Below are 22,926 nucleotides of genomic sequence, written 5' to 3'. Positions count from 1 at the left end.
GGAAGTGACAGTGAATGACCAGAAGAATTCTACACAGAAAGTTCCGTAAGAGCAAATTTTTAGAGGTTCCAGGGAAATAGTAAAACTTCGCACTAATCAAATGAGAAACATGCTCTAGATTACTAATACTAGTAGCAAGCAAAGATTAAAAAAAAAACCCAAACAACTAGTGTTCTGCCAAATTATGGATTCTTAATCTGCATTAGAGTACTTTTCAAAGCTTGCTTGAATTTGGACAGTTTTGTTCTCCTTTATTTCTGGGAACATACCGTTTCCTGACAGAAATGACCTAGGAAGTGGTAAAAGCAGAGAACGTGTCTGCTACCCTGAGCACGGCAGCCTCGCTCTATGTCTCTCTCTCTCAACATTAACGATGACCAGTCAGTAAAAGCTAGTGGAGACTACTCCAGCGCCTGCTGACAAGTACTCCATCTCTCTGCACCAGAAAGCACGCCGTAAGGACTGAAGAGCAGGAAGCAGCCCCCCTTCCCCGCCCCCCGACATTTTGTGGAGGAACCCTACGCGCCGCCGCGGTTTTACATCTCATTTGATCGAAAAAACCCAAACCCATATTCCTCAATCACGGCCTCCAGAACATCCTCCTAACGTTTCCACACGCAACGGACTCGGAGCGCCCGCCGAGTCACCAACAGCGGCCCAACGCGCGGGCCGGGCCGAGCGCTCCCCCGTTCGCAGCGGCGCGAAGCGGCGCGCGGGGCCCGCGACGCGCCCCGGCCCGGCGCGGCCGTTGTGGGGCGCCGCGAGCAAAGCGCGGGTCCCCCCGCGCCGCGCGCCCCGCCCCCGCCGCCAGCCGTGAGGTCACGGCGCGCGGGCGGGCCCCGCCGGCCCCGCGGCCCCGGCCGGCCCCGCGGCCTGCGGCGGGCCCGCGGGCGGCTGCCGTGGTGGGTCCCCGGGGCCGGTGGGAGGAGGAAGAGCGCTCGCCCAACCAGAGCGTGTCAGCCTTTTCCTCCCCGCCAGGCTGTAAGCCGACCACAAAGGAGCTGGAGTTCAACTGAGGCTGCCGCAGCCTCGCGCGGAGCGGTGGATCCCTCTCTTCAAACCCGGAATGCCGAGCTCTCCCCTTCCACCGAGAGACAGTCCCGCTGTGCCGCCGCAGTAGCACGGTGCGAGGCGCGGCTTAGCCCGGGCAGCCAAGCTGTGAAAAATCTTGAACAACAGCGAAAAGGGAAAGAACGAGTGCTGTGCATCACCTCGGTACTTCCTTGCTAGCTCCGCTGTAGCATACAAAGCTACCCAGCTGTAGCCTTCAGGTCACCGAGGAGTCACACTTCTGAAACCGCTAAGTGAGATGTCACAACTCCCGTGGACGAGCTGTTCTGAAAACCTTTGGTAAAAGCACGCGAAGGACTGAAGAAAGAAGCCAAAGGAGACAGGGTAAGAATGGGTAACGCAGATGGATCGCGTTTGAAGTGTGCAGCTGGTTTTGTACGTCCAGGGTCCAAAGACTGGTTTGCAAAGCCAGCCAGCCGGACTATCGCATGAGTGAATGTAAGCTTGTCGAAGATACTACTGCTCCCTAATATAAAGCGGCAAGCCTCGTTTTCCCTTAAAAAAAAAACCCCAACAACAACTAAAATATAGTTGTAAAAATAGTTGAGACATTTTATGATGCCAGGCAGTGAAAAGACTTCTTGCAATTACTTTCAAGAATACGAACTCTTCTTTTAATCTTTACTCCTGCATGTAACCTTGGGCTTCGTGCTTCCTCAAACTTGCTGAAAATCCATATGCCTTTCAACAAACTTTCGACGACATACTGATTTCTATGATAACTTTTCTAGAGGACTACCTGTATTAAAAATTATGGAGGCTCCATTTAGTCTTTTTTTACACTCATGTCTGATCAAGGGGATACAAGAGTTCCTGGAACTTTAACAGAGTCTATAAGATAAATATTTGAAAGTTTTTGCAAAAATCTCATTTAAAAAAAGAACCTAGCACTTATGAGTACCTTTCTGTAAACATTAAATATTTAGTATATGATCTAACTACTGTTTTTCATGGGAAAAATGAATAATTTATTAAAATGTGAATCTCTTTAAGGGCTGTTCTGTACAATGTGCATGCACGCATATAAGCACACACAGTATGAGCACTTTTTGGTAGTGATTGGATTAAGTGAAAATACGGCGAGGCCGCTGTTAAGGGAAGTAACAACAAAAGCAGTGCTCTCTCAATAATTACATTCCACATCTATGACAAATTCACTAAAGCACAAAGAACAATCCACAAACAACATGGCTAAAATTCTTGGTAATCCAGAAAGAAAATTTGTACATCTTGGAGCAAAAAAAAAAAAAAAAAAAACCTATCTTTTGCCAAAACTTGAAAAAAAAGTTACATGGCAGCAAAAGATAACTAATCTTTTGAAGTTTGCAGCGCTTGATAGTATTTCAAAACAAAAGTTCTCCAAGAGCTAATTAAGGTACTCTCATTCTGAAGTGTTGCTTTAGTCATCCAATCCCCTCAGTGAAAGAAGTATTTCCTTTTAAGAAGAATTCAGCAGTGCTTGAGTCAAAATTTCACCACAATTTTAAGTGGACAGAAAAGCCAAGTATAGAATGCATTATCATAAAAGTATATACAGTGATTCATTGTTTTCTGTCAGTGTGGCACTGCTTACAATGGAATCAAGTAACTAGTGGCAAAAACCCCCAAATCATCTCCCCTGTAAGTTAGAGTTAAATTTTCCAACTTAGTTTTATATCATGTTTTCGTAACTGAAACTGCATGCTATTATGTGTCAGGCCTTCCCTATTCCCTATTATATTTACTTTAAAACTTCAAACAAAACTTTAAAGCTTTTCCTAATACATGTGGCACGCAAACTTCTGTGCTGTATTTTCACTGTGAATTGCTGTTTCCTTTTACAAAACAACAAAGAAAAAAATCAGTGTTCAGGTTTTCCCCAGCAGTACTCTTCCTCTAAAAATCAAACTACGTGAATTAATTCTAAAACAAAACCTGTATCAGTAGATGTCCCTCTCCTTAGAAAAGAGCAAAAATTAGTAAATCACATTAAATATGAAGGCTGCCTGAAAATTTGAGAGGATGGATTAATGTAATTCCATGCAAGAGAATGTCTGGGAGAAGGAGTAAGAACAGAGCATGAGCTCTGAGGGGCAGGGAGTAAAAGCAAGCAGCTCCAGAAAATTCATGCTTATCTATCTTATCACAATGGTGTTGTGAAATCCAGATCATATTACTGGCCTGGTGCCTAGAACATGCCAGCTAACTGTAAGTCCACAAACACTGACTATCAAAGGACCCTGCAGAAGCAAAAACTAATGTTTGTTAGCAAAAAACCAAACCCTCTGATCTACAGCAGGATTTTACATTTTTGACACCCTTGCTCCATTTTGCTTTTACAATCCAATTAAAATGTAAAACTGCCCTAACCTAAAAACCCCTTTTAATATCAAAGACAAAAGTGTCGAAGAATCAGTGAAGATTTGTTGCTACTTTTTAATGTTTATTCTTTAGAAAGAACAATTAGCAAGCTATGTGAATTCACAATCAAATAAAAAAAAAAAATTATCTTTTCAAGAATAAATGCTGTAGTAGCTAACACTATGCCTTTTGTCAACATGCCTTCATTTATATGCCTAAATGCTCGAGGAATCTGCACAAAAGGTACCGTAGCATGTAGGTACGTAGGAAAAGCCAGCCCATCAAATGACTGCTAGCCTCATTATATTAAATATGGCCAGCAAACAAGAACTGATTAACCCACAGAAGTGAATTTTGCAACAGGGCAATTTAGTGCAGCAGAACAAACTCATCTGTATGTAGGATATCACTGCTACTCCTTTCTTCTAAGTCAAAACAACTTTACAGGGAACTGTCAGAAAATATCAGTGTTGTGCAAAAAGTGTGTATCTCATCCTTCTTATATATATATATGTGCGTGTGTGTTTTCACCTATCTAGGTATTTCTAAAAGGCTCTGAAGTATCAGTTTAATTATGGTGCATTCAATTCTGGCATGTTAGACCTGCACACACTCTTACAGATTCAGCCTCTGGACTGTAAGCCCTTGAGTCAGAGAAATTTACAAGGATGGGAATAAATTGTGACCGTTGGACCTTGTCTATCCAGTCTTTAATGAGATGAAAGTCACTTACTACCAAAAAATGATTTAAAAAAAAGAAAATGACACATAAATAAAACCATATACAAAAAATAGAGTGAAATAATAAAAATAACCCCCCAAATTCTGGAATTAACTTTCTAAGGGGTATAATACTTCGGGAGCCTTTTTAAGGAGGTTGAGTGACAATAGCAGAAAATGGTAGCAGTTTGTTGTAAAAACAACAGTTGTTATCCCAAAGATAAATCTTAACTGCAGAGTATGATTTTATTTTGACAGCTTACTAGGCACTCCTGCTTAAAGGTAAAAAGTCATAGGAAACCTCTTCCTTCACCTTGTTTAGTCATTTTCATAACTGAAGCCTGATAAACTAAAAAAGCCTCCTTACTCCTGAGCTGCGACATAAAAGCCACTAAAAATCTACTCTAACTTTCTGAAGTGAGAATTCCTGCTATCTTCATCATATACCAGGTTCTGATGCATCAGCTCCTCAAACCAAATCAGTAGTGTTTTTTCTTAATTAGGTTATTTTTGCAATAAATTCAACTATGCCACAAGTCAAAGTTACTGAAGTCCCCAGAAATCTCCTTGTGTAACGTCCTCGTTTTAGCACAGAAAATTGCCTTCTCTGTAAAGCATTCTCCAAGGGTAGACACAGTGCCACATGTCACTTGTACAAAAGCTGCATTTATGCAGCTCAGTGCATCACACTTTGATACCTACAGCGCTCTGGCTTAATAACAGTGACTATAGATAGAAAAACAAGAACAGCAGCAAGAAATTCTGCTTTTACCTACTGAGTTCTTTTACATTCCTTATCTGTAGGAGTAGCCAATGCAATTTAAGGTACAAAACTTATATTCTGGTATGAAATTCAGCCAATTATTTTCCACATTTGTCTTAGTTTAGGTTTTCCACAGATCATTATTTTGCTTTTGTACTTCCCCAAAATACTATAGTACAGGTGATATCTTCCTTCAACGTCAAAACAGTTCCTTGAACAGACTTCCAATCCAAAGTAAGGCATAATAAAGTTCGGTGCTCAGCTACCATCCATTGGTCTTCCTATAATATCAGCGCCTTTTTTTTTTTTTTTTTTGCAGAACACTGAAAAGTGTAGGTGTAGAAAGAACATCATATGAACTCCCAGAGATAAGATACCAACCTCTCAATGGCTGAAAGACGCAACACTGCAAAAAACCACTTTAGATCTAGATGCAACAGTGTTGACTATATATACTCAGGCTTTCATAAACACCTTTCTTTCCAGAGTAATACTGCAAATGTCTATTTTGTGAACAAATTTAATCCAACAAAAAACAGCCACAGCATTGAAAGGCCACTGGTAGCATTTTCAAGTAAGCGTAATGATACTTCACTATGTTATTACAAGTCATATTTTTCATCTGATAGAAACATACCTTTGTCATTTTTTGTACACAAAAATCCCAAGGATAGGTAAAATATTTCGTAAAACCTGAAAAAGACAGTTAACCAGTCTATTTTGTAAAAATGAGATCCTCTTAAGCATGGCATCAGAGCCAACAAATAATGAAGAGAGGTATACATGTTGGAATATCCATGATGAAATGTGTATTTTGTTATAAGTAGCTTAAAAAAAAGAAGCCATAGTGCTGACATTGCTATCTTTAATGCTTCCTCTTAAGGTAAGCTGATTAAAAACAAGAAGTGAACATTTGCCAAACAGTAACAGTTTGTACGTAGAAATATTTTTAGCTTTATCATTTCAGGATCATGAAAGCAATTAAACTATAGGATGTAAAACACCTGTATAATTTTACATGGTAAAATACTCATATCTTGTTGAAATATCACATATAAATTTCAAGATATTTGTAACAATTGAAAGGTAATATATTGTGACTAACCAAAAGTCCCATATAAGCGTGACAGAGTACCTGACAGAAAAATATTTCAAAGCGAAGCCAAAGAAATATTTTATTTGCTTTTTCCCTTTCAGTGACAGGAAAAAACAATCAAATGCTGAAGTATCTGATACTCCTTTCAGAAAGTTTATTTCCTCTTTTTTTCCATCAGATCATGGGAACATCCTCAGTTGAGAAAAGAATGAATGAGCAAACAAACCAATTTATTACCTACTTCCAGTTATAGACATAGATAAGCCAACATTTGGTCTACAAACTGAGAGTTTAACCAAAGCACTTATGCTGGCTGGGAGTATGAAAAATACTATGACTATAACCTACACAACAATGCCGACAAAAGTTTTCATACAGGTGCGGTTATACTGGCAAAAGACAAACCAGAAAAAAAATTTGCCTGAATAAAGTAATAATTAACACCAAGAAGGGTACACATACGCAGAACTGGTTCTAAGTGCATCTGCAGTAGGGCAGTTTTGTCCCAACTCAACTCCCATGAAAAGTGCTTTTCTGAGTACACAAGCCTTGAACAGCCAGAATCTAGAAATGAAATTACTTCAAACTTCCATACTTTTTCTAACTAGAAGTTCTATTTGATTAAAATAGCACATCTTTCTTTTTAAGCGTGCTTCTCTCATTTTTTGTTTGTATGCTTGTTAAATTTTTGTCAATGTGCACGAGGATAAGAGACAGACATGCTGTATTTCCAGTAATTAAGAAAATTTGCTCCAAACCTGCAAGCATGCTTTTATATAATGCAGTTTTGTGCAGTGGCAAGGTTGAGAAGTCTACAGGAACCTAAGCAGAATTTTGCACTGGGGACAAATATGGCCCCAGCAATACAGCTCCCTCCCCGTCCACTGCAGAAGAGCTACTGGGAGAGGGAGAAAGGAAGAGGGGGGCCGAGCCAGAGCAACAGGAAGAACTGAATGATCGGCAAGCAATGGCACTGGTTCGGTACAAAGAGTATTACCAATTACCTGGCAAAAGTGCAAACAGAAAAAAACTGAAAGCTACCATGCTAGACATCAAATAAAAGACCTTCCTCGTCATGGGAAGGAATTCTGATGTGCTCAGAATCTGATGTTCTCCTACGCAAAAAGGAGAGGAAGATATTAAAAAGCATTAAATCAGTCCTTAAGATTGTTTCTGTGGCTCCCCCCCCCCCCACTTTCTCCAGCGAACTTTTTTCTCCCCAAAAGCATGTTGGTTGTGAACTTCATTTGAATCCAGCTGCAGAGAAGGAGAAATGCCATTTATGTTATGTGGTCCATCACAATATACAACTAATGGGCCTTATTCTGAAGGATTTCTTTTAACTGAACAAGTACAGACAATACAAGACTTAAGAGATCACTTCTTAAACAGACCGCAGGAAAAAGGACATCTGAAGACAGTATGGTTCTTGTTTCTATTTGTACAGGAGCATTCTCTTACCAATGCACCTTTCCTTCCAGTGTTTTTTCTTATAGGAAGAACACCTTAGAAAAGGTGACACGCAGGCAAGATGAGAGAGAAGCATTTCAGCACGTTCTAATAATCATGCTGATGTCATTCATGATGGCTTAACTTCTGCAAACACTGGAACAGGCTTCCTGGAGAGGTGGTCAATGCCCCAAGCCTGTCAGTGTTTAAGAGGCATTTGGACAATGCCCTTAATAACATGCATTAACTTTTGGTCATCCCTGAAGTAGTCAGGCAGTTGGACTAGATGATCACTGTAGATCCCTTCCAAGTGGAATAGTCTGTTCTGTTTTGAAAGATATTTGAACAGATACATTAAGATGAGGTTACTGAATTCTGTTCCATTTTTTTCTTAAACAGTTCTTAAAAAATTGGACAAAAATCAAACTGTTGTATGTTGCTCTGTATTTCTTCAGCCTGGGAAAGAATGTGCACCCCAAATTCTGTGCTCAATTAAGAGACGTGAGATACTGTAACAGACACATGTGAACTCTGAGGAAAAAATAAGCTTCTTTTCAGTGGCCACAATAATTAGGTTTTTTTGGGGGGTGGGGTGGGTGTATTTCAATTCAAACAGTGAAGTAAAACCCATTTTACACCTATATGCGAGAGACATTTGCAAAAAAGAGTCCATCTGTACAGAAATATGAGGCCTGGAAAACTGCCTGGGTTTCCAAGTGTGACCTGCTGTGCAAATGCTGGTTATGCAAGTTAAAGCTGTCTGGGGTAAATTTATGTTCCCTGTTCTCCACAGCTCCAAATAACATTCCATTACTTATAGGAACGATGTCAAACTCCAAACTTTTATCTGACAGGTTTTCAAGATCCTTGACAAGTTCTGTAAAGGACAATTTGTTTCTGTTTGCAAAACGAAAACAAATTTATTCCAAATAAGAAGCTGAGGCAAAAATGTATATCCAAAAACGTTAAGAAAGATCAAACCTGGTCACTTTTGTTTGAATCATTTACAGAAGCCTCTATGGTTTATTTCAAAAAACCAGAAAAACGTGAATGACTGACAACCATATCTCTTCACAGTGTGAATAATTATTTAAGCATGTACATCCACCATTATCTGCAGCTGCCTAGAATCATAGAACAGTTCAGACTGGATGGGACCTCACCTTTGTCTTACAAAGCAAGGCTAATTTCAACATTAAATCAGGCTTCTCAGAGCCTTGCCTAAATCAAAACTTGATTTATTTCCAGGAATGGAGATTCCACTACCTCTTTGGGTGACTGCTTCAGTCCTTGGTCACCCTCATTGAGAAATTCTTTTTTTCTAAATCCCAAAGTGAATTTTTCCTGAGACAATTTATATCCATTGACCGTTATACTTTCACTGAGCGCTTCCAAAAAGAATCCATCTTCTCTACAAACACCAATTAAGTAGCTGAAGACAGCAGTAAGATGTCTCCTTCACCCTCTCTTCCGGAGGCTAAACAAACCTAGCTCTTTCTGCTGCTCCTCATACATCATATGCCTGCCAGCCTCTAGCTATCCACGTTGGTTGCACTCAGCTGGACTCATTCCAGTTTCTCACAGCTGTTACTATCATCATTTCATGTCATTTAAAAAATATCATTGTACTAAAGATGACCAAGCAGTGAGGTGACAGTTATTTAAATGCTGAATGGTTATTCCATGTGAAATGTTTTATAAGCAAGAAAAATGATGGTAACACCACCTTGGTTTTAAAAAAATATCAAGCAGACTTTATACACTGAAAAAGCTCCATACTGCATTTTCTTTAAGAAAACTAGGTTATATATACACATGCCTATTAAAATTCAACAACAAAAAGCTCTTAGAAATACACGATAGCAAAGTGCTTTTCAAGCAGCTGATAAAGTGATTTGTGACAAGGGCATTCCTGGCAGCAGTGACAATGCCAAGCTCATGTTTCCAAGACGACTGTTGCCTATGAAGTCCTGGTATTGACTTATTTTTTAAGAGATTGTGATGGCCTCAAGTTTCCAGCTTTGATATGAATCTGCTCTGAGAATTAAGTTGGCATAATTTCATCAAAAGGATACTGTTGCAGTATGCCAATAAATGCTAGTAACTAATTTTAATAGCTGGGGGTCATCTTCGTCCCCCATGCACACATGCATGTGTTTTTCCCCTTCCAAGAAGGGACTACCAAGCGAAATGATCTGGCTGATCAGTGTAGATCACAGATCAGAAATGATCAGTGTAAAGACAGTGTCTCCAGTGAGTCACAATAAATATTTTAGTTGAACAACAACACATTTTACTGCCTATGATATTTGGGCAGTAGGGTTATTAATTCATAATTATTAAGGACTAATGTAGAGTAAGTGGGTTGGGTGTTTTTTTTCCCCGTAAACTATGAGGTTCAGTTCTGCTGACTACAGTAAAATTGTTACATTTCATCTAAGCTACATCTGCTGCAATATACATGCAGTTATAAAATACTGCAAATGAGCTATTTGATATTTTTAGAACTTTTAGCAGCACATACTAACTTATATTCTGTTTACATTTAAATATTTTATTTGTAACTGTAAGAAATTAAAACGTAATCCATATTTAAATGAAAACACAAACCTTGGAAACTTTTGTGGTACTTGCCTGGGAGAAAGGACTCTTCAAATCCTGGTATTTATTACTCAGTTTCTTGTCGTTCTTGGCAGCCTTTAGATAAACTGGCAACTAGTAACTACAGCTCTGGCCATAGAATGATACAACTATTCCCCATGATGTCTCCTTTAGCCAACAGAAGTTCATGCTGGACAAGAAAAATATCTCATGTATACACAGACATACCAGTTACTATGTAATACTTCCTAAGTTTTAGAACAGATTATCATTTGTAAGTTTTCATTGATTTCTTATTTGTAACTTACTGTTAAATTTATTTTAAAACAGATTTTAAGAAGTTCTTTGCAGAAGAGTATTTGACCAGAAGCAGAGGATCATGATGACAAAATTCATCTGTTTAATGCTAATAGCTGTTGTGGGAGCTACTGCAAGCAAAACACAAGAATTTGAAGGCAATGAGGAGGAAACAGAACAAGAATTCATTTATATGAACAGATATAAGCGTTCCAGTGACACACAGGACAAATGCACTTACACCTTTATTGTACCTCAACAGAGAGTTACAGGTGCCATTTGTGTTAATTCTAAGGAGCCTGAAGTTCTACTTGAAAACAGGGTAAATAAACAAGAATTACAGCTACTTAACAATGAACTTCTTAAACAAAAGAGACAAATAGAAACTCTCCAGCAACTGGTAGAGGTGGATGGTGGGATTGTTAATGAGGTTAAACTCTTAAGAAAAGAGAGCAGAAATATGAATTCTCGTGTCACACAACTCTATATGCAGTTATTACATGAAATTATCCGAAAACGTGACAACGCCTTAGAACTTTCTCAACTTGAGAATAAAATTTTGAACCAAACTGCAGATATGTTGCAGCTTGCTAACAAATACAAAGACTTGGAGCACAAGTACCAACATTTGATGTCAATTGCCAATAATCAGTCAATAATAATTGCCCAACTGGAAGAACACTGTCAAAGAATGCCATCCATAAAGCCACTGCCACAAACTCCACAGCCACCAAATAAAGTGTACCAGCCTCCTACTTACAATCGCATAATTAACCAGATATCTACTAATGAGATTCAGAGTGATCAGAACTTAAAGGTTCTGCCACCTACCTTACCAACCATGCCTGCAGTTACTAGTATTCCGACTTCAACTGATAAACCATCTGGTAAGTAATATTATTGATATATTACATTAGTTTATGCTAATATGCAGTGGGCAACATTTTAATTGTAATATCAGAAATGCAGACAGTATTTATTTAGCGCAATAAATGCAAGTGAATTATTTGGAACTAATTGAGATTTCTTAGATCTGATGTTGTCTGTGTATCTATCTTGCGTATTTTTAATATACATTTTGTAGTACAAACACAGAAAGACAGCAAAAAAAGAATTCTGAATGTCTAACAGATTCAGACACAGTAGCCCCACCACAGATCTTTCTCGTTACTTTGCCAAGACAAACCCACAATTTATGAAATGTATGAGATAGAGCTGCAGAAAAATCTTACTAATCAACAATCACCTGAATTTTATTTACCTGTGCCCAAGACTGAACTGCTGTAATTCACAACATCTAAACGGTTTTAACACTTTTTGTGTAAACATTTATGAGGTTATTACAAGTTTGTTGATCTAGCATGTGATAATTTTTGTGCTTGTGTAACTTAAAAAGAATTATGTATCAGCTCTGTACCTCACACAGGGTGCTTGTGCTCTAAGGCAGGAGGAAGGGATATTACACAGCCCTCATTAACAGTCTTAGGAGTTGTCCCATAAGCAAGATGAGAGGCATCTGAAACCACATTAGAGATCAATTAATTTACATGATCAAGAAATGACAGGTAGAGAATCCAGTTTCACTTACGGTCCCACATATTTGAAAAAAAGAATTCAAGCAGTATGTGTCCCATACAAGAGAAGTCTGTTCTTCAGTGTGTGGGAAACACGTACTTGCTTCAGAAAAAAAGAGATGGGACCCATAGACATCTGAAACTAGAAACTAAGACTTGAAACACAGTAAGGCATATGAACTGTACTTAGAATATATTTCAAGACTATCTGCAACATATTCCAAATGACACTGTCAAACTCTTTAGAATTATCAAATAATGCAACTGCCACATTTGGAAAAAAAAAACAAAGACAACAACAACAAAAGACTTATTTCTCCATGGAGAAATATCTACAATGGAAGAAACTTGAGCAGGTGTTTCAGTCTGAAGCACAGCCTCTAACACACTTTGCTACAAAGAAGTTATTTCACACTATTGCCAGAGATGAACTCACCAAAGCTTGCATTGTGGCATGCAGAATCTCAGCCAAAAATATGATGATTCTAATGTTCTATGTGTATAAAAAAAAAAATCAGGAGAAAATCACATCTATTACAATTTCGTTGGTGCAGCACACTACAGGATAGCCTCTTTAATTATTACATTTTGCCTTTGATCTCAAAGTAGGTTAGTATAGTATTTCCCTATCTTTCTCTAAGTCAAATATTTCAAGCATTCTTTTAAGACCTTTCCCATTCCTGTTACACTCTTCTGAAAACTTGTTAAATGGTCCGCATCCTTCTTGAGCTTTTAAGTACCCAAACTGGAGCTGAGGCTTCACTGTCACACAGCAGAACAGAAACGTTACTTCATGTGCGCAGAACTTTTGTTGATCTATCCTCATAGATAATTTTCCTCTTTGCAAAGTAAAACATTGACTCATGACCAACTTGCGACCCTGTAGAACCCCTAGATCTTCACCTGAGGAAGTGCTGCTTACCCAGCTGTTTTTCATGTTGATCTCCGGAGGTCCCTTCCAGAGTCCATGATTCTAAGACAAGATTTGACATCTCCCACTTCCCCCTATCTGCATAATTTATCAGAAAAAGAAGTTTCACATTTCTTCTGCACAAATCCATTCTAATACTGATTTCTCTCTTTATTGTCTCTTTTGCAGCAGTTCTATTTGTTCAAGCAAATTTCCAACAACTGAAGTTAAGCTAGTTAATCTTTCATTTCCAGGGTTTCCTCCTCCCCTCTCCCCACCTTTCTTTTTGGGCAAGGACCATGTAATATCTTTCCTCCTCCCCAGAATGTTCTCTCCACTCGAAGCACACCTCAGACAAAATCCTCCCCCACAGTTAATGCTGTGAATGAGTAAATGATGCTTCAGCCAAGTGTCTGGAATGAGCTAGGAAAAACCCACAAACACACACACACCCCCCTCCATACCCACAACCAACATCCCACAAACCAAACAAACCCACCATGACAACTGCCCAGCGACTGGACAAAAATCCACCTATATTTTATCCGAGCCTTTCTGTACTGTTTCTTGAGTTCTCAGTCTTTGCCAAAGCTCCTGGCTGTACTAACCACCTGACCATAGCCAACCTGTGCAATGAAAATCAAAGCAAAATGGAAGAAAAATATTAAATGCCTTCTCAGTTCAATCTGTTGACAGCTCTCCTTCCTCAAAGTAGCAGACCAATATTTTCCCTCCATCACAGACTTACTACAATTTTACTACTCTCAGTAGCTTTATTTCATTTTGTACATTTGTCCACACTGCAGGTTTTTTGGGGGCTTTTTTGGTTGTTTTGTTGAAAACAAACAAACAAACCCCACAAACAACCAGTCACGCCTAATACTTTGAGCTAACATCTACTTGTCTGAGCTTTCTTTGTATTTTCAAAGCTACTGGAGAGTTCATGATGTAGCCAGGCCAGTTTGTTACCATCTTCCCAAGCCGCCATCTACAACAGCAAAATCCATTGCAATGCCCTCAGAGACTTTGACAAACTCTTTGCTTGGGCTGTCTAAAGCATCTTCTCTGCACACTCTCTGAATGTGCTGAAGTGTTATATTAAGTTCATTTTCTTTGTTTTGCTGCTCACTCTCCTTTCTTATGAACTGTGGCCTCCATTATTTCATGATCAAGATCACCTACACTGCTTTCCATTGCACATTTTCAATCAGTTCTTCCCTACTTACTAGGGTTGAGTCTAATACATCCAGTGGTTGTTTGTTTTTTTTTTTTTTTATTTTCTCTATTTTAGGTATCTATGAAAAACCTATCCTAACAAATTCCAAAAACTTGCTATATATTTTTCATCTGCTGTATCTTCACCTAACAGATAGCTGGCAGCTGGTAACTCACTGGAAGAGGTAGGCAAGAAGTGTCAGAAACCAAACAACATTTAATTATGTACAGAAACTGCACAGAAAGTGACACTTAAGTTACTTCACTTTTTTTAAACAATCTGGTTTTCCTTTTCATTTGTATTAAAAATTTTAAATTAATTAAAAGCTACATGGATCCAAGCTTCCAGTTCCCCATGAAGCACTATGTATGATTACTGAGTCTCTCCAAATCCATAAAAGACACATTAAGAGCTTGAAACATGACATCTCATTTCTGTAAAACATTATGCAGTGTGAAAATATCACTGCAAAGCAGTATTAGGTTAATCTCTAATTCATGAGAACAATTACATGGACCTGTTGGAGCAGGTCCAGGAGCAGGCCACAAAGATGATCGGAGGGCTGGAACCTCTCCGCTATGAGGACGGACTGAGAGAGTTGGGGTTATTCAGCCTGGAGAAGAGAAGGCTGCAGGGAGACCTTATTGTGGCCTTTTAGTACTTAAAGGGGGCTTATAAGAAAGATGGGGACAGACTCATGATAGTTTAAAACCATTACCCCTTGTCCTAAGAGAGCCTACATTCAGACCAGGTATAAGGAAGAAATTTTTCACGAGGAGGGTGGTGAAACACCGGCACAGGTTACCCAGAGAGGTGGTCAATGCCCCATCCTTAGAAACATTCAAGGTCAGGTTGGACGGGGCTCTGAGCAACCCGATCTAGCTGAAGATATCTTCAAAGTAAGATATGTTCAAAGTAAGGTCAAGAATAAAATATGATTAAGAATCCAAACAGAATTAATGACTGTGGAATACTGAAATTAAGGAGATGCAAGACAAAGACAGGGTTGGGAAGAGTAATCATGTGGTTTGGGTTAGCAAAATTATAGACACAATTTTAAAAACTTATTTCACATTCTTCAGCTTGGCACGGATGAGTGCAAGCCCAAAGCAATATAATACACCTCACACAATCAGTTATCAAACCCTATTCTGGTCTTTATATAGCATAAACGTGTGGTCTCTTCATTATACAGCTGTGTCTCCATCCTATACATCCAATACCGCAAAAGTATTTTTGTAGTTAAATGTGCTTGTGGCAGTAAACAGGCACTTTTCACATGACAAAGGTTCTACTCCTCAAAGGTCTGTTTGACTAGGTGATTTTATCAAACCCACCTATTTGAAAGCCAGGATGCTCTCACTTTTTCAAGGGAAGATAAGATGACCCTTGTTTGTAAAGCTAATACTTCAGAAGATTTACACTATTATTATAAAAGCATTAATTACAAGACAGATCTAATACGAGAAAAGGACAGTTGTTCTTACAACAGCATATACACTAGAGGAAGTTTACACAATTGCTGCCCAGTTGTTTTTTTAATGTAGGTTTTTTCCTCCCCCCCAATACCTGTTATTGCTGGCCAACCAACGATATGACTGGATGACGGGCACAGCTGCATTTACCTCAGTCAAAAAAAACCAGGAACCAGAATCGGAGAGCATAATAACTGCCACAGAAATTAATATAATCAACTTACAGAGAGTTCTATACACATCACTTATCATAAAGTGCTCACCCTTTTTCTACATGAATATTTTTGAAACAACCTACTTCATAAATTACTTCCAATGCAAAATCTTCAGAGCAGTGGGCCTTTCTGTAATGACTTTATATAGTACTAGCACACTAGACCGCTATGCCTACACTCAGAAGAAGGTACTTAGAACAAAACATTATTATGACTATGATCTAAAGCAAGACAGTCACTTAGTAGTAGTCATGTTTGAAGTGCTTCCCTACCTGCTATTATAAATTTACTGTGTAGTGTGATTTAAATGTACAACTGAATATTTCCTCCATATTCACAAAGGTAAGCCAAAACGACTAGCCAAGTAACAAAAAAAATAATGTGCCAGATTTGAGAGGCAAGGCTTAGAATAGCGTTTTGTAGAAATCTACTAGGAATATTTGAAGTGTTGGATATTTCAACAGAGACATCATAGTCTATTGACTCTAAGATGATAAAAGCTGATGACTGCATAACATTAACATTGGCAGTAAATCATAAAAACATGATGTAGATTAATTTAAGAACCCCAGTCTCATAATAAAATGTTCTAGAGAAAATAAACTGAAAGAATGCATTGTAAAATGTGGGCATCATCATTGGACATAAAGCAATTTTAGAGATGCCTACTTTGTAATAGACTAATTTTTCTGCAAGGAGTAGTGTCATGCTTTGATCCATACATTTCCCAGAAAGTCTTATTTTATGAGGCATAAAAACCACCCCGATGTTCTTGTTGCTGGTTATTTGCAAAAATAAAGGAAAATGTAAAAAGTACTTAGTTTTGATTCTGAGTAGAGAATCAGCAATTTTATCCATGTATCATTTACTTAAAATTCTTATTTGTGCATTCTTTTTTCCCACTCATGTATGAAAGAATAAGTTGGGTAAGTTTATTTCTGTCAGCAAAGTACTGAACATGTACACAACACTGAAATTCTACAGAAAAATAAAAAATAATTTAAATAAATATCAGTAAATAGCCAGTAAGTCACCTAATGTCAACACCAGAGATTGTCCAAAATAACTACAATTGTATTTTACTCCATTCTACTAAGCAAAATATGAATTCCAAATAAAATTTCCTATACTTCTATTTAGGAACATTGCTCCATAGACTTGCCTGAAAGAGCTAAAAACCTAATAAAAGACTTCAGGATAAAATGGTTTAGCTGTGACACTAACAAATAATCCTTTCTTGGAATTATTACACAGAGGTTTGGGTAATAATCCCAACAACTTTGCATGCATTAATGCTTAACAACCACAAGTTTTAATAAGCCAATGCCAAAAGCAGTTTCTAGCATCAAAAAGTTTAGCCCACAGGGTCAATAATTCAAGTAGGTCTGAAACAATAATTTATTGAAGTGTAGAATTCTACACACAATAGGACAAACACTATTGTGTGAAGCATTGCTACGTTCCCTGTATAAAACAGACTTACATGAATAGCTTATCAAAATGTTCTGCTTTGAATAAATTTGCTAGTGCAACGTTGGAAGATGACTAAACACAAGACAAATGAAAGCTGAACTTGAAAACTGAATGAACTTGATTCATCATCCTTACCCAACAAATCAATAGATCTTTTCTGAGAACAAAACATTTAGCAGCCAGTTATACCAACTATGAAATGTATGTTTTCTTGTGCAATTGTTATAGAAGACATTATTTGTAGAAAAACATGTCCACAAACCAGTTTATTACACACTATCAGATAAAACTTGCACATAAACGTTTTAACCCCATGCTGCATTATAAAAAATAAGGTTAAATAGTTAAATAACCAACAGCAAACAGTAATGCTAAGGTGTGTATGCTCATTTTATATGGCACACACTTTTAAAAAAAGGCATTAGTAGTACACAAAAATAAACATACATAAGACAGGCAATATATGTTCATACTGATAATTAGGGCTTAATGCATCATATGGTTTAAACTGATATGTCCTTTAGGTGAAGCAATGCAGTTTTTGTACCATCAAGTAAAATCTTTGGATAGGAGCAGTGGACAAAATTCAAGTAAGAAATGCTGAAACATAATCTGAAAAACAGGGCACAGAAATATTAGGCCTATACATATATATATATATATATGTATGTGAGCCCAAGCCAAACATGTATATGCTTCCGCACAAATATTACCACTTAAACAAACAAACAAAAAGATACAAGCACTAGAAAGTTGGAGTTTTAAGAAGATTTTATATAATAGCCTATCAGAAACTTGGAGACACAAACGACACAAAATAACAGATTATAACATATTATTCAGAACGATACATCCATGAAAGAAAGATGGCATCATTGAAAGTGCTAAAGTCATGACCAAATGAGGAAATAAGAGAAGAACATGTCAGGTTAAATATAAAGACACATTAAAATCTTAAGAATGACTTGCAAAAGGAAAAAAAGCATAATAAATCTGATTTCTAACACATTAGGAACAGGAAGCATGACTAAAAGCTTACAGGGAAAGATAAAAAGATGGATGATGACAAATCTCAGACTACACACCCTCAAAATTTTGGAAAGTTAGTATCTGACAAAAAAACACCTGTCATGGAAAAGTAGTAGCAAACTCTGCTTTTAAGTATTTCTAATAGTTCATCTTCATCTTAAAGCACTTTCAGAGAAAATAATCGTGTGCAGCAGAGCACTGTTGCCACGTGGCCTACAAAGAAACTGCAAGATTAGAAAGCTGTAAATACTACATCATATACTGCTATATACATTGTTTTTATGAAGACAGGATCAAAGGATCAGTGACTGACTATTTTTGGAGTTCCTTCAGTAATGACTTTGAACTGACACATTCCTTTTTGTTTTTAATAAGCGCCACTACATACACACTGTGATAAAATAAAGAAGAGCTATTTAAATTACCAGCATTCATTACATTTGTCTTCTTCCACCTCTCATAATAAGCCATGCAACTGTGTCACAGCATACTGCATCTACCTCTACATGGCCAGAAATCTGAACAGTTAGCCACAACAGAAATGGAGAAGGGGCTCAGAAGGAGCACCCTAGGTACAGTCTGTGAATGTGACTAAGCAAACTAGAACAATACAGTGTGGCCACAGACCAAAAACTTGGATTACCTCCTCCTTTTTGATTATCAAGTTAAAAATACCAAAACCACTCCAACCTCCCAAAACAGAGGTTGCTTCTATAAAACAAATTTATTACTAACTCATTTACTGAATACAAGGGTAGCTCTACCATTATCAGTGCTGGACAACGAATTATGAAAAAGAGCAGATGAACTGAAATAATTTAAAAGATAAATTGCTCTTGATAGCAACATATGCTTCAGTAAGACTCATCATGAGATCTGACAAGCCTTCCTCCTTCAGTGTGCAAAATACAGAAAACAACATTTTAAAAAAATATATCAATCAGACAGGGGTCGCTAATCCTCAGGATTCAGGATTCTTGTTGACTTCACTCTTCCGATTAGGTGACGTAAGGCTAGCAGAAAAGCTGCTGGGGGAGCCTATCTGCAGATATCAACACGGACTCCTAAATTGTTTATATCTAAATTTCTCAGATTCATTAAAATGGAGTCTGTCTTCCCATTGGACAAAATTTCTTTAAAAATCATGAATGTAAGATACTTTCTTTGAAAGTAAGCTCTTTATTGACGCTACTAAAGGGAAAAAATGCATTCTCCTTCTGAAAATAGGAGAGCATCATCCGTAATTTCTGTAAATGCAGAAGTATTTTAGAAGTCTTCTCATTTATCTACAATTTAGCTTGCTGTATAAGTGGGCACTTCATGTTACAAATCTTGATTCCTATTTTGTATTATCATTTATTAAGGTGACAACAGTAACACCTACATTCTTTATTTATGTTGCCGGTCCCATTGTTAATGTCTGTGCCAATGCTGTTTTTGGGGATCTAAAAAGCTGAATTTCTCAAAAGACAGAAATGAAATCAAACTTACCATTTTGTCTTCTAAAGGAAATTAATATTAATACTTATCTATGGAGGCATTCATATTTAATTTCTTTGAAGATGTAATCAATGTTATAAGCGCAGCTGCCTTAAATAAAATAGAATTTAAAAAAAACAAAAACAAAAAACCCAACCTACCTTTACCATTAATTCATTGTGAAACATTCCAGAAATAAAGTTACAATAAATGGATGTTTGAAAACGCTTAGTGGACACTGTACCGTCAGTAAGAGGAAAACCAAACACACTACTCAGCAGAGCAAATCTACTGTAAAAAAGCTACCAATTCAAATACCGCCCTGCACTGAAGGTATGCTCAACTGCATTTTGAGTCACAGTCCTTCTGTCTTGACACAGGGCCCTGGAGAGACTGCCTACAAGCATTAGAAGATGGCCACGATACAAGCTCCATCTATCTTGTAAAACCAGAAAACACAAACCGGCTTATGCAGGTCTGGTGCGATCAACGGCACGACCCTGGTGGCTGGACAGTCATTCAGAGGCGGCTGGATGGGTCTGTCAACTTTTTCAGGAACTGGGAGACATACAAGGTTAGGACAAGTGAGCAGTTTAATGTTTCTACCCAATAAAAATTACTGGTAAAGTTAATTTAAAGGGTGATTTTAGAGCCCGGTCAACAGCTTACTTAAAGGAACTTGTGTGCTTACCCTTCCAGAAAAGAAAGTCTCTATAAAATAAGTTACTGTGGCTTTCTACTTAAGAATACACTCAGATTTACCTCTAAAACAGGTACATGACATTAATATGCTTCTCTTTCTTCCTTTACAGCAAGGATTTGGTAATATAGATGGAGAATATTGGCTCGGATTAGAAAATATTTACTGGTTAACAAATCAAGGCAACTACAAACTGCTCATAACAATGGAAGACTGGTCAGGTCGAAAAGTCTTTGCTGAGTACGCTAGCTTCAGACTGGAGCCAGAAAGTGAATATTACAAGTTGAGACTGGGACGCTACAATGGCAATGCAGGAGATTCTTTCACTTGGCACAACGGTAAACAGTTCACCACGCTGGACCGAGACCATGATGTATACACAGGTACAAGGTCCCCTTCAGTTACCTTGCTCTTTTTGCGCCCTGCCGGCCCCCCATTCCCCCCCCCCCTTTTTTTTTTTTCTTGTTTTGTTTTTTTAAAAGGAAAAATACTTATCGTGATACAGATACAAAAAAAGAGATTACATTTTTAGAGATTTGTTGATTAGTAACTTAAGAAGCACAAATTGATGGGTTAAGTCTTATACATTCATGGAAATATTTGTCATTTACACTAAATAAGGGTCTGTAAAATATGCCATGGGGCGTTATTTGAGACAGCAATGCAAACAAATTTTCCAGCAAGGGAGAGTACCACTAATGAGTCTATCTGTAGAGCCTAACTACAGAGCTGCTTCCCAAAGAAGCTTAAATTCACCTTGGACCACATGGTATCTACATGTTAAACACAGTTTAAAAAAAAATTAGTTTGTGCTTAGCTTGCTTGCTGGCTGTAAGGTTTTTCATTTGCTCCCAAGACTGAATTGGAGCCTTCTTTTGCAGGTAACTGTGCTCACTACCAGAAGGGAGGATGGTGGTACAATGCATGTGCTCATTCAAATCTCAATGGAGTGTGGTATCGTGGAGGACACTACCGCAGCCGATATCAGGATGGTGTTTACTGGGCTGAATTCCGGGGGGGATCATATTCACTAAAGAAAGTTGTTATGATGATAAGACCTAACCCCAACACATTCCACTGAAATAATTCTTCCCTTGGTTTGCTTCCTTGTTCTAAAAATCACGTAAAGCTGTATTATTATCTGGGATTATCTTTTCAGAAATGAGGAATGTAAGATATTGTACATTTATTGCTAAGATGTGAGGGCTTGTATATTGTATTTTCAAGAATCATTCCAGGAAAAAATAGCTGAAGAAAAAAAAAAAAAGGAACTGAAACGACATAACATTCAGAAAACCTCTTGGTAATAAAAGTAGTTATATTAAGCCTTTTAGAACTGGCAGTGTAGATGGACTGTAGATAAACTTTAGTTTTTATTCCCTGTAAATTAAGTTTGGACGGTAAAAATACTGCCACAACATTTAAATATTTGTGTGTTATATTATGTATAAATATTCTCAAATACAGGAAATATTACGAACTGTACAGTAAGAGTTTTATTATTATTATGAGCAATCATTTGACACAGGAAATCATATCCTTTGAACTGTGTAGCTGGTATATGTACATTAGTGTGGTTATTCTAATTTAATCTTTGTTAACTGCCATGAATAAAGTTAGTACTATATAATTTGATTTTGAGAGCAGATACTCAAACCATGTCGTGATAAATCCAGTCTCTCCACTTTGAGCATTTTAATTATCTGCTCCTATAAATCAGAATTCAACTTTGATTGAAATATTTTAGATTAAAAACACTAATGATTTTTCTTACCAAAATGAAGTAGCTACTTGCATATGGAAATTCATCCAAATTTACAACAGATATAATATGATGTATAGCCAACAAGTTGTATTACACCACAACTGTCACAGTATTTTGTACCTGACTTCAGTTATTACCTTCTTTGTAGCCTCTGTAATCAGAAATGGCTGGATATAAATTAAAGGGACTATCCAACTTTGCAGGCAAATGGTGGATACCAGTACATAAGCTATTTGATATCCTTAGCCAGTAGATGAAAATTATATGAAGTTATCTGTAGCCAAGAGAAGATACATTTACCATATTTCACAATTATAACGTATTACTGTCAAATTATTAAATAGATTTACTCATCTGTATTTAGAGGTCAGTCACAACTATGAAATGCTGACTGGGATAATTCTAATAATCTTCTGAGGTAGGTTTCTAAATCAGATTGTTACAACACCCATTTCAAAACTGCAACTACTACAAAAAATATGTGAAAGAATGTATATAAGAGGGAGAGCAAAAGCCTCTAGAAGTTCAATACGCTTTTCAGTAAGTCTGTAATACACTTACTGTGCGTTTGTGTGCATGTGCTTGCACACTCCTTCCCTTATTACCTCATCACTTCTTTACAACAGTATGATGTGCATTAAACTGACGTGTCATGTAGCATGTGTTGTATATAACTGAAAGTAGGGTTTTTAATATATTAGATTACCCCTGTAATATTGTAATCCTTTAATAAAGCAACAAATGTTATTTTGA

General features: G+C 37.5%; 2 protein-coding genes across 6 annotated transcripts in view; one reads left to right on the top strand and one right to left on the bottom strand.

Moving 5' to 3' along the window:
- RALGPS1 (Ral GEF with PH domain and SH3 binding motif 1) overlaps positions 1–22,926 on the bottom strand; it is a 150,964-nt gene that overhangs the window by 59,549 nt on the left and 68,489 nt on the right. The window lies entirely within an intron of this gene.
- Positions 823–22,926, top strand: ANGPTL2 (angiopoietin like 2). Its single transcript, XM_075111973.1, has 5 exons — positions 823–1,395; positions 10,371–11,224; positions 20,089–20,282; positions 20,521–20,791; positions 21,290–22,926. Exons 2-5 carry the CDS (start codon positions 10,420–10,422, stop codon positions 21,487–21,489), a joined length of 1,470 nt encoding a protein of 489 aa, XP_074968074.1. The 5' UTR covers positions 823–1,395; positions 10,371–10,419; the 3' UTR covers positions 21,490–22,926.

This window comes from Phalacrocorax aristotelis, chromosome 17 (assembly GCF_949628215.1).
Source record: "Phalacrocorax aristotelis chromosome 17, bGulAri2.1, whole genome shotgun sequence".
Taxonomy (NCBI): Eukaryota; Metazoa; Chordata; class Aves; order Suliformes; family Phalacrocoracidae; genus Phalacrocorax; species Phalacrocorax aristotelis.
Note: the sequence above shows the minus strand (reverse complement) of the source record. Positions and strands in the feature narration are given on the sequence as shown.

Bases quoted from the DNA above. Each gene is read 5' to 3' on its own strand.
- ANGPTL2 (XM_075111973.1), top strand. From the start codon at position 10,420: ATGATGACAAAATTCATCTGTTTAATGCTAATAGCTGTTGTGGGAGCT. The intron at 20,283-20,520 runs GTTAGGACAAGT...CTTCCTTTACAG, and splicing joins GGAACTGGGAGACATACAAG to CAAGGATTTGGTAATATAGA. The intron at 20,792-21,289 runs GTACAAGGTCCC...CTTCTTTTGCAG, and splicing joins AGACCATGATGTATACACAG to GTAACTGTGCTCACTACCAG.